This window comes from Electrona antarctica (assembly GCF_951216825.1).
Source record: "Electrona antarctica genome assembly, chromosome: 24".
Lineage (NCBI taxonomy): Eukaryota > Metazoa > Chordata > Actinopteri > Myctophiformes > Myctophidae > Electrona > Electrona antarctica.
In genome coordinates, this window is record NC_136803.1 from 4,125,926 (window position 1) to 4,140,931 (window position 15,006).

At 44.9% G+C, this 15,006-nt stretch overlaps 1 protein-coding gene across 1 annotated transcript in view; it reads left to right on the forward strand.

Moving 5' to 3' along the window:
• The window catches only part of LOC306917464 (plakophilin-4-like), a 70,764-nt gene that overhangs the window by 15,868 nt on the left and 39,890 nt on the right, over positions 1–15,006 (forward strand). The window contains 4 exon segments of the mRNA XM_079495690.1: positions 1,969–2,108; positions 2,870–3,061; positions 3,963–4,251; positions 13,260–13,430. Coding sequence (XP_079351816.1) covers positions 1,969–2,108; positions 2,870–3,061; positions 3,963–4,251; positions 13,260–13,430 — 792 coding nt within the window.

A 15,006-nucleotide genomic window follows, 5' to 3' on the forward strand; every position in this document is an offset into this window, starting at 1 on the left:
TCTCCCCAAGCCTTCGGCCTGGTGGAGACAATAACAATAGAGCTATAGCAGAACCACAAATTAAACACAATTGCTAGCTTAGAGCAGAACCACATTTGGAAGGGGCTATGCTCAACAAAAAGCTAAAATTAGGTTTATGCAGACGAGAAAACCAGACACAAGCGCATAATAAAATCCTCAGTGACAATTCATTCAACCATTTCTGACTCAGAGATTGTACAAAATCTCAGTGTTAAATTGACTCAGAGGATTTTGCGGTGCAGGAATCCTGCTAGCATCACCACCATCGTTGCTTTTAAGCATTTGCATATATCATCCCATCTTGTCGAGTAAAAAATGGCGATAAGGAAGGGATATATGTGCATGAATTATGGAAGCAAACAGGCAACTTTTTTTTAAATGGTGGCCTACTTTCACTCAGAGAGAGAGAGAGAGAGAGAGAGAGAGAGAGAGGGAGAGGGAGAGGGAGAGGGAGGGAGAGAGAGGGAGAGAGAGAGAGAGAAGGAGAGGGAGAGAGAGAGAGGGAGAAGGAGAGGGAGAGAGAGATCGAGAGAGAGGGAGAAGGAGAGGGAGAGAGAGATCGAGAGAGAGGGAGAAGGAGAGGGAGAGAGAGATCGAGAGAGAGGAAGAGCTTATTTAAGATGAAAAGCGTGAGGGAGGTCATTAATCATTAACTATAGTCTCTTCTTCCATATAAAGTTTAGTTCCGAATATAAATGAGCCCGGCGAGGAAAAGTGTTTAACAGAAGAATGTTAAGCAGAGACAGCCTCAAGATCTTTCATCTGAGAGCTACTGGGTTTAACTTTGAAACTGAGTCAAATGGTTTTTGAGGCAATCATTTGTAGCATTTGTCTTGCTACTCCCTGGAGTGTCATTTAGGCTGGAGTGTGGCCAAACAGTGCCTAAGTAAAGCCTTTAATTATAGAGTATTAAAAACATTAGGCTAAAAACAGCTTCGGAATAATGAAACTAGTAGAGTGATGACTGGTGGAAGAAATACTCATGTTTATTTTTACATAACATAAGACCTGAGTCTTCTAAATCCTGACGGTTTTCTGAAAAATGTATCAGTCGTCCAGGGATCCCTGTCTGTCTGTCTGTCTGTCTGTCTGTCTGTCTGTCTGTCTGTCTGTCTGTCTGTCTGTCTGTCTGTCTGTCTGTCTGTCTGTCTGTCTGTCTGTCTGTCTGTCTGTCTGTCTGTCTGTCTGTCTGTCTGTCTGTCTGTCTGTTTAGAGTACCAACAGGTGACAAAGTGGCGCTGTTGAGCTTCACACTGTGCACAGGTGCATGATGGGAAGCTGAGTTTTTAATGTAACACCAGCACAGTGCAGTATACAGACTACGGTGTAGCACATGCACAGGTGCATGATGAGAGACAGTACAGTACAGTACAGTACAGTACAGTACAGTACAGTACAGTACAGTACAGTACAGTACAGTAGGGCAGAAAATAGTCCGACAACCAATAGTCCGACAACCAATAGTCCGACAACCAATAGTCCGACAACCAATAGTCCGACAACCAATAGTCCGACAGCCAAATAGCCCAGAAGAGAAGATTTGTGTTAAAAAATGTAACATTCATCAAACACTTTCAAGATTTTTCTCAAAATGTTTATAAATAGCAGATGAACAAGCTCACAGTGAGCTTGTATGTCTGCTACTTTTGAGAACCACTGTTTTCGGGTTCGATCCCGGGCAACCGCCAACTCAGCGTATGAGTAGCACGGCTTGTGTGTGGCAAGTCGTGCGGGGAAGTACTGGGAGCCGATGGTAGGTGTGGCGCTCCACCTCAGCAATCCATCTCCCAGGGGTCTAGCACGCGTGTTACCGGCTGATACTGACAATAAGCCACTCTTAGAGTATATATGAATAGAGACGGCACCCAAGTTATCCTTCCATCCACTTGCATTAAGTTGCTCAGAACTCTCTCTCTCTCTCTCTCTCTCTCTCTCTCTCTCTCTCAGGGTCTGCAGGTCACTCGGGTCCGATGACCTCGTACTCTGACAGTGGCTACCAGGACAGCAGCATGGGTTACTATAGCAACCAGAACGTGGTGAGGTCGGAGCCTCGCGCGCTGTCCAGAAGCCCCCGTGCCGAGGGACAGGTTGTTGTTTCCTCTACTTTCCTTTTCAGTCATTCAACCTTTATTTAAAATTCGCCGAGATTACGCATAGATAAGAAATGACATAAGAACAACAAAGAAAGACAAAGCTTGACAGCAATCAGTTAAAACAGTTGCATGCAGGTAATGAATACTTATTATTAAGTATATTGACCTAAAATGGCCAATAGGTACTAGTTTAAGATCTTGTTGCAAGAGGTTCCAAGAAGTAGTTGCACCAATGCTGTCTATTATAAGAGCTGGAGAGACTGGGAGAACCCTATTACCAAACAGAACTATTAATGATTGCTATTACAGGAGCCATTTAAAGACAGGGTGCAATGGCTCTTGGTGAGTTTTATTTTTAAATTTCAGTCTTAATAACGGAAGGCTGTGTGCTTCTGAACCAATCAGAGTGTTGCATCCCTTCTGGCTATGGGGTTGTATAACTCCGCCACGCTGGAGTTGTTTGTTTACAAAACAGTACAAGTCAGATGCCCATTTACATCCTCGTCTCTGGTTTCACACCGAGGTTGACCTGAAGGTCAAATCTTTTTAATTTTCTTTTTCCCCGGTTTTAGTTATCTATAATAACCTGCAGCATCAACCCCTCCCCCCCCCATCTCTATCTCTCTGTCCCCTCCTCCTCTATCTCTCTCTCTCCCCTCCTCCTCCTCTATGCCCTCTATCTCCTCTCTCTCCTCTCCTCCTCATATCTCCTCATCTCTCTCTCTCTCTCTCTCTCTCTCTCTCTCTCTCTCTAGGCATCAGGTCGCATGTTGAGGAGGATGGCCTCGCTGCCCTCCAGGAGTCAGTCCCCGGGCGGCGCCACCACCACCGCCTCCCCCTCGCGCGCCTCCCTGCGCACGTCGCAGGGCAGCACCTCCTACGGCTCCCCCATCCTGTCCGAGCCCAAGCCCCTCGTCTCTGTGTTCCCCGGCACCTCCATGCCTCCCTCCTCCTCCCAGGTGACAAACGACTTGTGCTTTTAGTCCGGGGACACCGAGCGGCGTCCAGATGGTCCAAACGGACCCTTTTGAGTTTTCTGAAATACCTATTATTTCATGTCACAGAGCCCCAGAATTATCTGTATTTGGCCATCTGAAAATATGTTGTTCCAGGGACCCCCCAGAAGCATAACCTGACTCCGCCAGATGGGGCAGCAGAGAGTACATTGGCCAATCAGCGGCAGCTAGAGGCGGGATCAAGGCAGCACTGTGTATGCCTTGATCCCGCCTCTAGCTGCCGCTGATTGGCCAGGCCGTTTTGTGGCCGGGCATCAAGTCTGCCTGATGGGGTTCCCAGATGGGAGCATGAGGGTGGAACCCAGTGTACTCTCTGCTGCCCCATCTGGCGGAGTCAGGTTACCAGAAGCAAAGATTTAAGTTAAAAATGTTCGCTCTGAAAGAATATATATTCAAAGATTTGCGCCACATTTTTACGATTTTTAAAAAATAGCAGATCTACAAGTTCGCAGTGTTCTAATTAAGTACTGAGTACTACTTCAGTACGCTTGCGTATACTTCAATGTGACCAAACATGTATTCATTGTATTAAATATAAATGTGTGCTTTTCACTTATTATTTGACAGCTATCAGTTACTTTGCAGATTTAGAGTATTAATGATAAACTTGTGTTAAGCACTTAAGCCCTATTTTGCACTTATTTTGACGCATTGTGAGCTTGTATTGTACATTGTGGCTATTTTAGAAAAAAAGTTGACAAATATATTATATAGTATAATTATTTGAATGCCAAATTGCCAATACTCTTGTACCTTTAGTCAAGTAAAATTGTGAATACAGGCCTTCCACATAATAACAACTGAATGTAAGTCTAATATCTTTTATCACCAGGGCTGTGCCTCTCCCACCTCCTCCGACTCCCCCACCAACGGGCATCACCACCACCAGCGCCAACAGGCCCTGGCGCTGGGCAGCGGCCGGAGGCTGAGCTCCACCCTCTCCCTGGAGGAGGGGCGTGGCTTGGCGGGGTCTCCGCCCTCCCTGCGCACGGGCATGACGGCGGTGCCGCAGCACTACGGCTCCACGCTGCCGCGGCAGAGCCAGCCGCTGGCGTACGGCGCCGACCCGTACGGGGGGCTGTACCAGCGGAGCGCCCTGCCCAGACCCGACAGTCTCATAGGTCAGTTGTTTCTCACACGTTTTCTTTATCGGCTTGCAGAGCTGATCAATGATCGGACTCGTGGTCTAGTAATGATGTAGTGGCGAGATTTTCATGAATGGCTGGCCTCTAAGCCAATGGGAGACTAGCCCTATACGCCCAATGGGACACCAAGCCCCACAGCCAATGGGACACTAAGCCCGCTCTCCTCTCCCACACTGCACCATGACTAGAGACTGCAAGCGTGACTACGGAAAGCCCCAGTAAGGTACAATATGTAAGAGAAGGGAATGCAAGCTGATATACGGTATAATGACTTGAGTCATTTCGTGTTTTTTGGCTTCAGCCCCCTTTACCCAGCTATAATATTTTTTTTAGATCCGCAAGATGTCAAACCTTCTAAGGCTTAAAAAACTGCAAGAGCTCAGTCTTTTTAACAACGTCTGCGGTTTACAACTCTAATAAATGACAACTAGTGGACCTAGGAGTCCTCTACACGACACTACCCTCTACAGTAAATACATAGATGGGTCTTTAACATGCTTTTAAAAGTCCCCAAGGCAGGGCTGCCAACACTCTTGGATCCTGCAACAGGGTCTTCTTTTTCATTTCAACAGTTTTGGACATACGAGGTTTCCACCCGACATGGTACGATCGCACAAAGACAACAGGGATTATCTTATCTTATCTATTATTATTATTATTGTTGGCGTCGTCAAAGCCTTGCTGCTGACGCAGAGGTTTATCATTACATTAAGCCTGCTCCACTAACCCATATAACCCCGCTGTGTGTGTGTGTGTGTGTGTGTGTGTGTGTGTGTGTGTGTGTGTGTGTGTGTGTGTGTGTGTGTGTGTGTGTGTGTGTGTGTGAGCGTGTGTGTGCGTGTGCGTGTGCGCGCGTGCGTACACTGTATAGAAACATGTGTGCATCTCTGCATGTGAGATAGATGCAGTGAGGTGAAAGAAAGCTCATATTCACAAAGCACAAAGCAGTGTGCGCCGCTAACACACACACTGCCTCTAGCATGCTAAAATACAGCACATGAATGATGCAACGGATTGTCACGGATGACGCAAAGGAAAAGAAGCAGTGGCATGTAAAATAAATGCATTCCATCAAACCTGCAGTCTTCCTCCCATGCAGTGCGAAGCGAGGAGGTTTAGAACGTGTACTTTAGTCGTGACCTCTCCTTTATATACTTCCTAGGATTATGTCGTGCACAAGCGATTATACCAACCCAGTTGTTCTCAATACCCCCAACAGGTTCTATCTATGCACACAGAATAACTTCCGGGCCCCTCCCCTACTTCCTTCACAGGTTTATTGCACTATGCAGACCACGCAATTGCGTGGAGCCCCGAGGCGGGGCCAAATGGAACCAAATGGTCCATTTGGTTCCATTTGTACACTCTCCCGTACGCAACCCACTCAAGGACACTTTGAGAGACCCACTGCGGTAGCAGAGTGTTTCCAGTGAGCCAACATGCACAATAGCAGCACCCTGACGCCAGGGCTCCACCGGACGCGTTGCGTCTCCGTCGCGTGCGTCAAAAAACGCACCGGTTCAATTTTAATGCACGCGTCGCGTCTCCGTCAACGCAACGCAACGCGGGCAGTGGAGCCACCCTTCATTGATTAAAAAGGGAACATTCCCTGACGGTGACGGAGACGCGACGCTGACGCGCCCGGTGGAGCCCGGCCATGACTCTGTTTGACCAGAATGGAACAGAGCCTTCATTAGTATCATCCGTAATACCTGTGAAGGAAGTAGGGAAGGGGCCAAAAAGCTGTGTGGACCCATGTGGACTTGTCATGTGGATTTCCATGATTGTCATGTTGCTGCCCTATGAGGAAACATTCTATGTGGTCTAATCTCATGTACATACCTGCTGCTAGCTACCGTATACAGTATGTCGACCTACTGTACTGTACCGATGCGTTACCACTAGGGCTGGGACTTGATTCATTGCTGATTAATTGAGATTAATTAATTACAGAAACAACGCAATTAAAAAAATGCACGCATTTTAATCGTGCATAGTTTTTGCACCACAGAACCTTTCTCACTGGAAGTCGTACCTATCACACCGCTTTGCTTGGCCCAGTGGATTCACCAAAATAAAATAAAATGCTTCTCAGGTCGAATATTGATATGCGATTAATTGCGATTAATTAATTGCAATGCTTCAAATGAATTAGGCTAGATAAAATAATAATAATCGAGTCCCAGCCCTAGTTACCACCTTTAAACCTTAAGTCTAGCCTCGTCATTGAGCCGGGACTGCAGGGCATTCTGCTGGAGCGCCGGTGAAATTGAGTTCGGCGATAAGGTCAACATTCAGGATGTCTTCAGAGCTGTTGGGGGGAATGCAACGGGAACACGTGCTGTGGAAAATAATGGCTTCTGCCAATAACCTAATCTGACTCCGCCAGCTGGTGGCAGCAGTGAGTTCCTCCTCCTGCTCCCATCTGGTCCCTCTCGGGCAGAGATGATACACTCCGGACCATTTCTGACCGGAGAGAGACGCGGCCGCTAGAGGCGGGATCAACGCGATACTGATGACGTATTGAAGCGCTGCCACAGTGCAAATGTAAACACAACCTAACAAGACTACAACTCGAAATTATTATGGAGATATCATCATTTTTGTCCCGCTGCTTCCGGTTTATCGTTTCTGCTTGAGAGAGCCCAGATCCAGGCAGGAGGAGGAACTTGTGAACTCAATACTGCCGCAATCTGGCGTCACGTTGGCGTCAAATAACCACCCTCAGATTTAAAATCATGTTATCTACTGTAAGTAAGTTCTCATCTTCTCCCTTTCTGAAAAAACTCTTGCCTGTGTCTTGCATATGTCCGGGTAGCTCTCGCCTTTCGACTACAAGTTCATGGGTTCGATCCCGGGCACCGCCAACTCAGCAAATGAGTAGCACGGCTTGGTGCAGCAAGTCGTGCGGGAAGTACTGGGACCTGATGGTAGGTGTGGCGCTCCACCTCAGCAATCCATCTCCCAGTGGTCTAACTGACACATTGTAACGGGGATAGACTCCCGCGTGTTACCGGCTTACTACGCCTACTTCTTGCGCCAAAACAATGTTGCCCTGGCCTCCCACGTTACACGTATAAACCTGTAATGTGATAATAAAGTAGATTTGTTATTGTCGATTATTAGCTGACACGAGCGGAGGGAGCACCTGTACACACGTTAGATCACTTGTTGGCTTGTGGTTCGACTCGGCGCGCCTCAACAGCGTCAAACTCAAAACAACTGGTTTGGGAGTGCATGCACGCGCGCAGTAGTCTCACTGTTTATATAGAAATAATTGGTCTATACTATCATATCATATCATATTTTTTGTGTAGTATCATCCCTATGCTTATGTTAACAATTAACCTATATCATATCATATCATTTGTGGTAATATATTATTTAATTTTCACCCAAAGCTAAATTATCCCATTAGCTAACACACATCCCCGGTTTTCATTTTATCCATTTATAACTGAGAGTGCACAAATGGATCCGTAAGGGTCCATTTGGTTACAGTTTCTCACAGAAATGAAAACTGGGTATTTTTTACAGTGTAGCCTAGACTCTCCAGCCAGGTCAGCGCTTTTTAATAAGATTTACAGAGACGTGTTTTCGTGCAAATTGATCAAAGATGACACGGTGGCGGTGGTGTCGGGCTCTGCTAGCCGCCGCTATTGAGTTTCAAGTCAAAACAACGGAACACAAAGCATTAATTGATATCGATTAAGCAGGTCTCAGAGTTTGTTTAAGGACACTTTTACTTGGTAACACTTTACTTAAAGGGCGGGTCTATAATGAATTATAATCACATTTATAATGCATTATAATGCACTCATTATAATTATGCCCAACAACTTATAACAAGGTTCATGAAGTATTATGAGTGCTGGTCATATGGTCATCATGCTCCAGATTCTGTCCAAAAATCCAGCAAATCAGGCCCAGGAAATGAATCCCAATGCATTTTTCCCATAGACATTTCAAAAAGTATTTATTTAAAGACGGTTACGGTTACGTTCCAGTCGTGACAAATCATGACAATAAACACAATATTTTGGACCAAACAAACAATTACAAAGAAGAAAAACAACAAAAAAAGTGTTGTAACCTGCCGTTTTTTTCTACTTTCTAATTCTTTGTTTGGCATTGTTTGGCATTGTGTTTATTGTCATGATTTGTCACGACAAGAGTTGGCTTTGTCCGCGGCGTAACCGTCTTTAAATAAATACTTTCTGAAAAGTCTATGAGGAAAATGAACAGAGAATCATTTCCTGGGCCATGGTAGGGGGCGGGACTGCGACGCTCTATAGGGCAACCAGAAAGGACAGCAAAATGATATAATTATAATATAATATAAATTAATAAATACACAAATAAACTAGAAAGGTGCAATTCTGGGAAGTGTGGTTGCACTGTCTGACACGAGTCGCGAGGAATCCACTGGGAACTGAATTCCATCTTACCATTAATATGATTGTGATGTCGTGTGAAGCATGATCAAAAGCTTCACTTTTCTGCAAAAGCAGGTTCACTTTGCTGGCAGAAAGATATATCGGACCGAGAGCAATAGTGTGTTGCCTAAAGCAACCACACACACATGAAACATGGGTTCTTCAGACAAACTGCATTGAGCCCTCGGCAGTGGTGGAAAGTAACTAAGTACTTTTACTTAAGTACTGTACTTAAGTACAATTTTGAGGTATTTGTACTTTACTTGAGTATTTCCAGTACTTTTACTTCTACCCCACTACATCTCAGAGCCAAGATTTGTACTTTTACTTCACTCCAATTATTTGAAAACTTGAGTTACTAGTTACTTTGGATATTTTAATTTTGATTAGAAAACATACATTCACCACTTCAACCCTATACATTTTGGCCATTTGAAAATAGCCGATCTACAAGCTCACAATGCGTCACGTTGCGACGCATTGTGAGCTTGTAGATCGGCTATCTTCAATAGACTTTGTACACATTTTGAACTTGTGAAGTGGGACATTCTGCAATGTGAGTAGTTTTTACTTTTATTACTTTAAGTACATTTTGATGCCGGTACTTTTGTACTTTTACTCAAGTACATTTTCAATTCCGTACTTTTACTTGTAACGAAGTAGTTCTAAATTGCAGTATTGTTACTTTTACTTAAAGGAGCATTCAGTGATTTGGGTGATTTGGAAAACCACCCAGTCCGCCCCGGTAACAAAATGTGCACATGCACGCTCTACAGTGGGGGGAAGTGCAACAGGCCAACAGCATGTGCACCAAGGCCCGCCCCCACTCAATCATGATTGGAGGAAGGCCCCTCTCATCCTGATTGGATGAAGGCTTTGCCACCCGCCACCAAAACTGAAACTAGGGTTTTTTGACCCCAGGGGCTCACTGGGGACAGGGAGGAACTCCTTATATGGTCAGCACACTCTATAGTAGGGAGGATTATCCAGAAAAAAAGAAAAAACAAGTGATATTTGAATTAAGTCAAATCACTGAATATACCTTTAAGTAAAACAATTGAGTACGTTTTCCACCACTGGCCCTCGGGTGACCTCTATCGCTCTAGGCCCCGCAGGTACAGTATTCGCCCACTGTGCCTGTTCTTAAATCTGAGACCTTTTTGGTTCAGACTGTGAGAGTCAGGGTCAAGGCTGTAGTAGAGCTACAGTATACTATTAGTCAGCCCAATTTTCTCTAGAACGTAGAGGGTGCGCCTCCTGAACTTTAGAACCCCTGGGTGGGGATCCAGAAACCATGTGACTTCCATTGGAAATGCATTGGGGCGGCCATGACACTCACAACATTCATACAACAAGCATGCATCAATGTTTTAAAGGTCTGAGTGAGGCAGATCTACAAGCTCATAGCGCGCCACCGAGTGGCGCGCTACGAGCTTGTAGGTCTGCTATTTTTGAAAAAAATCAAAGAACGACTGACATAGAAACGTAGCTTTTTCAGAAAACTGTCAGGATGGAGAAGACATTTTTAGAATCTGATCTCAGGTCAGAAATGGGTTAGTCAGCCCAATGTTCTCTAGAACGTAGAGGGTGCGCCTCCTGAACTTTAGAACCACCTGGGCGACGATCCAGATCTTTCAGTGTGACTAGTGTGAAGGGCTCATGCAGGCAGTGAACCAACCCTGGAGAAATGTCAAAAACAGGAATAACCCATTTAGGCCTGACCTCGAAATTTAAAAAAAATCTTCTAAATCCTCCATTTTTCTGAAATAAATATTTTCACGATTTTTCAAAAATAGCAGACCTACAAGCTCGTAGCGCGCCATGAGCTTGTAGATCTGCTATTTTTCAATAGCTAAATTATAACATAATGTTTAAAACACCAAAAGGGGTTCCTGCCCAAAATGGGATAAATAGGGTTAGCACTCATCATGCATCCGTGAATAACGGGGACAATAACATCACACATCTGGTGTACACAAGGACCTGCAGGATGATCCCTCTGTGCCCGATTAGAACGCTGGTAGCTGTCTACTCTGTGCCTGGTTGGAAATCTATGTTTGGTTGTTCTCCAGTGTCCCACGACCACAATAGAGATCTATAGAAGACAGCGTGTACTGGAAGATGACTTGCATATACTGGAAACAGAATATAGAACAATAGAACAATAGTGTACCCAGTGGTCCTCGAATGCCCAGTAGTTTCACTATCTTGGAAACGTTTAGTTTCATATCGAAAACCAATCTTTGTGTTGTTGTTTGTTTGTTTCTGTCTGAGACGTGCCGATACTGTTAATTAGTTTCCACCAGTTAATTGTTGAAGCATTTGGTAGCGCAAAAACAATCCATTCACAGCTATGTTTAATTTAAATCAACTTGCAGTAGAGATGGAAACATTCGAAAATGATTATAATAATCCCTGGCAATTGTGACTAATGGACCATAATTACTCATTGTAAAAAAAATCACACCCGTGTGAACTGAGTGGTGCAAGGTCTTATATAGCCTGATCAGCTGTGGTCTGACGTAATGTCAGTGATCATGGTAACCATGCTCACCTGTGCACGGACACGTGTGTACACAGGTACACAAACATACAGACAAAGCTGGTTGTTGGAGTGGTTTGCACCACTCAAAAATAACAATAATAACTAGAAAAAGTGCCCCTCGGGGCACAGGTCTCCACCAGGGCAGGTCAGGTTGTGGCCTCCTGGTGGCGCTATAATAGGCCAATGTGAAAAGGGTGCAATTTCTTCTACGCCGGCCCTTGGATGGCAATTGGATGATTTGAGGCATTTTGTTCCAAAAATGTGTTATGCAAAAATCCACCTGTTGGTGGCGCTATAACAGCCCAATGTGAAAAGGGTGGGATATATTCCTCAGCCTAGTAGGAAAGTCTGTGAAAGATTTCACGTAAATTGCACGCTGCGTTCATGATTTGAGGCTTTTTGTTCAAAACGGGCCAATCCTGCAAACTTTGAAAGCAAATGTTAGCCAATTAGGATGGAATATGAAATATCGGACAGATCCGTCTTGAACACATGTGACTACGGCAAGCAGGTTTATCTATCGAGCACTGATCCATTTCGGTTGCTGGAGCGGATTGCCGTAGCCGTCGTTGCTTAAAGTCCCTAATATTCTATGTTTGCTCCTCCAGACAACATAGGGATTTTGTTTTTTGTTGTTTTGTAATGGAAGGAAAGCCCTCAATCATATTGATCATGTGGATTAGACTTCTGCTTATTAGGAGACTAGTCCCTTGTAATGGGGCAGGGCTCACAGTTTTGACAAAGAAAAGCCTGGCTGGCCCAAAGCTGTATCACTTTGAAAACAAGTTGTTTTCAGTTGCCATTAACACAGCATTCAGTTCTGTCCCTCAAGGTGAAAGCTCAGCTTGTGTTGAATATGTTGTCTCTCTCTCTCCTCTCTCTCTCTCTCTCTCTCTCTCTCTCTCTCTCTCTCTCTCTCTCTCTCTCTCTGTCTCTGTCTCTGTCTCTCTCTCTCTCTCTCTCTCTCTCTCTCTCTCTCTCTCTCTCTCTCTCTCTCTCTCGCTCTCGCTCTCGCTCTCGCTCTCGCTCTCGCTCTCGCTCTCGCTCTCTCTCTCTCTCTCTCTCTCGTACTGAAATATTCACACCTAATTGTAATAGAATTTAATAAAACGTGGAGTCAGGGGCGTCATTTGGGGTCCCAGGGGATGGCAATTGCAAAAGTGTTCATATTTAACCTGAATTTAAGTTCATGGATATTTTCATCAACGACAACGTTGTATGCATCTCAATCCATCTACAGACCATGTGACGTGTGTCAAATGCTATAGATGTTTCCTTGTCTGCATATTTTTTGTTAATACATTTTTATCCCACGATTTTGCAACCCATTTTTTCACCCAGTGTCAATTATCTAATGTAATCCTGGGCGCTATACTTCCTCTGCCAACCTGGGGGGGGGGGGGGGGGGGGCAGCGGACTGACCTCATGCTTCCTTCTATGCATGAGGAGTCCAAGCTGCTTCTTTTCACCTGACAGACAGGGGAGAGTTTCCCCGGCCGGACGTAGCGCGTAAAAGGAACACGTTATTCAGACCAGTTCCTTTCCCCCTGCTGTACCTCAGGTACCTCCAGGGGGAGGTATTTTTGAGTGGTGTAAACCACTCCAACAACCAGCTTTGTCTGTATGTGTCTATGTATGTGTGTACCTGTACGTGGGACCCAAAAAAATTAGCATGGTTACTATGGTCACTGACATTACGTCAGACCACAGCTGATCAGGCTATATAAGACCTTGCACCACTCAGTTCACACGGGTGTGATTTATTTTTATATAACCACTTTCAACCCGGCATCCTTAGTTCGGGGCATGATATTATATGTGAACATTTTCAAATATTTTCTCTTTTATTCCCCCAAAATAGTCGATGTACAAGCTCACAATGCGTTGCAGCACGACTCGTTTGTGAGCTTGTACATCACCTATTTATTAATGAAATGACGCTTCTGGCGTGGAGTCTAGTTCCTAAAGTCCGTTCCCATGTTCCTGTCCCCCAACCCCCCCAGGCCTCCACAGTTCGTACGCCAGCCACCCCGGTCAGTTGGACCCCGAGCTGCACGCCACGCTGTCCCCCGACTGTGACATGATTCCCGTGTTCGACGATCACTCCTTCCACAGCCCGCTGTACCACAGCCCCTCCCACGACCCGCAGAGCACCCTCTACAGGACAAGCACAGGTACTGCACACAGAGCACCCTCCCCGCCTGGCTTCCCTCCCCCGGACACAGGCCAATGTATTGTGTCAACATGTGAGCCTATAGATCAGTTCTTTTTTTAATGTTTAATTTTATTTACATTTTTGAAATTAGCGTTGGCTATTTTTTTTGGGGGGGGGGAATCTTCTTTTATCCTTAGCCAAATATCAACTTGGGGTTCCTTGACATAAAACGAATTGACTACGACTGCTTCACTACAATGGAATAGAATAGAAACTATTCTGCACTCTTTATTCATGATTGATGCTTATCCCATTTTGGGCGGGAACCCCTTTTGGTGTTAGCATTATGTTATGCTTTAGCTATTGAAAAATAGCAGATCTACAAGCTCATAGCGCGCCACCGAGTGGCGCGCTACGAGCTTGTAGGTCTGCTATTTTTGAAAAATCGAAGAACCACTGACATAGAAACATAGCTTTTTCAGAAAACTGTCAGGATGTAGAAGACATTTTTAGAATCTGATCTCAGGTCAAAATGGGTTATTCATGATGATGAAAAAATGATGAAAAAAAACACAACCCAGCTGAATTTTATAATAATACTTTAGCTCTCTCTCTCTCCTCCAATAAACATTTATACACTTTTTCCAGTTCTATTTTAGCTTAGTGCAGCAGTAAACCCATATGACAACTGTATCCGCATGGATATTATTAATGTTCACTTGTTTAATATTAATATGGATATAAGTGCATAACATTGTTTGATTTCTCAGGAATGTAGTTGCCTTCTTGCCTCTCACATTCATCCCCCCTTTCAGAAAACCTCTTCAGTAGAATTAGAAGCGTTTAAGTTATTTTGACCTGAGATCAGATTCTAAAAATGTCTTCTACATCCTGACAGTTTTCTGAAAAAGCCATGTTTCTATGTCAGTCGTTCTTCGAGTTTTCAAAAATAGCAGACCTACAAGCTCGTAGCGCGCCACTCGGTGGCGCGCTATGAGCTTGTAGATCTGCTATTTTTCAATAGCTAAAGCATAACATAATGCTAACACCAAAAGGGGTTCCCGCCCAAAATGGGTTAAGTTATTTTCCAAACATCTCAAAAGACCCCATTTTTAGATTGAGAGACCCCAGGTATGGTCCCCTAACTTTAGACCGGGAAACGTGCAGTATGTAGCAAGTAATTCTGTATAACATTAATTTCAGTAATCCTCTTGGTGGTTGTTAAAACTCCGATTCCCAGGATTCAGTTTGAAACCAAACCACGGAAGTACTAACCTGACTCCGCCAGATGGGGCAGCAGAGAGTACACTGGGTTCCCCCCTCCTGCTCCCATCTGGGAACTCTCAGGCAGACTTGATGCTCCGGCCACAAAACGGCCTGGCCAATCAGCGGCAGCTAGAGGCGGGATCAAGGCAGCACTGTGTCTAGGACAGCACTGTGGAGATGGGAGCAGGAGGGGGGAACCCAGTGTACTCTCTGCTGCCCCATCTGGCGGAGTCAGGTTACGGAAGTACTGCTCCGAAGCGAATGCAGGGCCTTTGGCGCTCAGGGCATTTTGCTAAGTAAAAACAACATATGGTGGTTGTTGCTTTGCT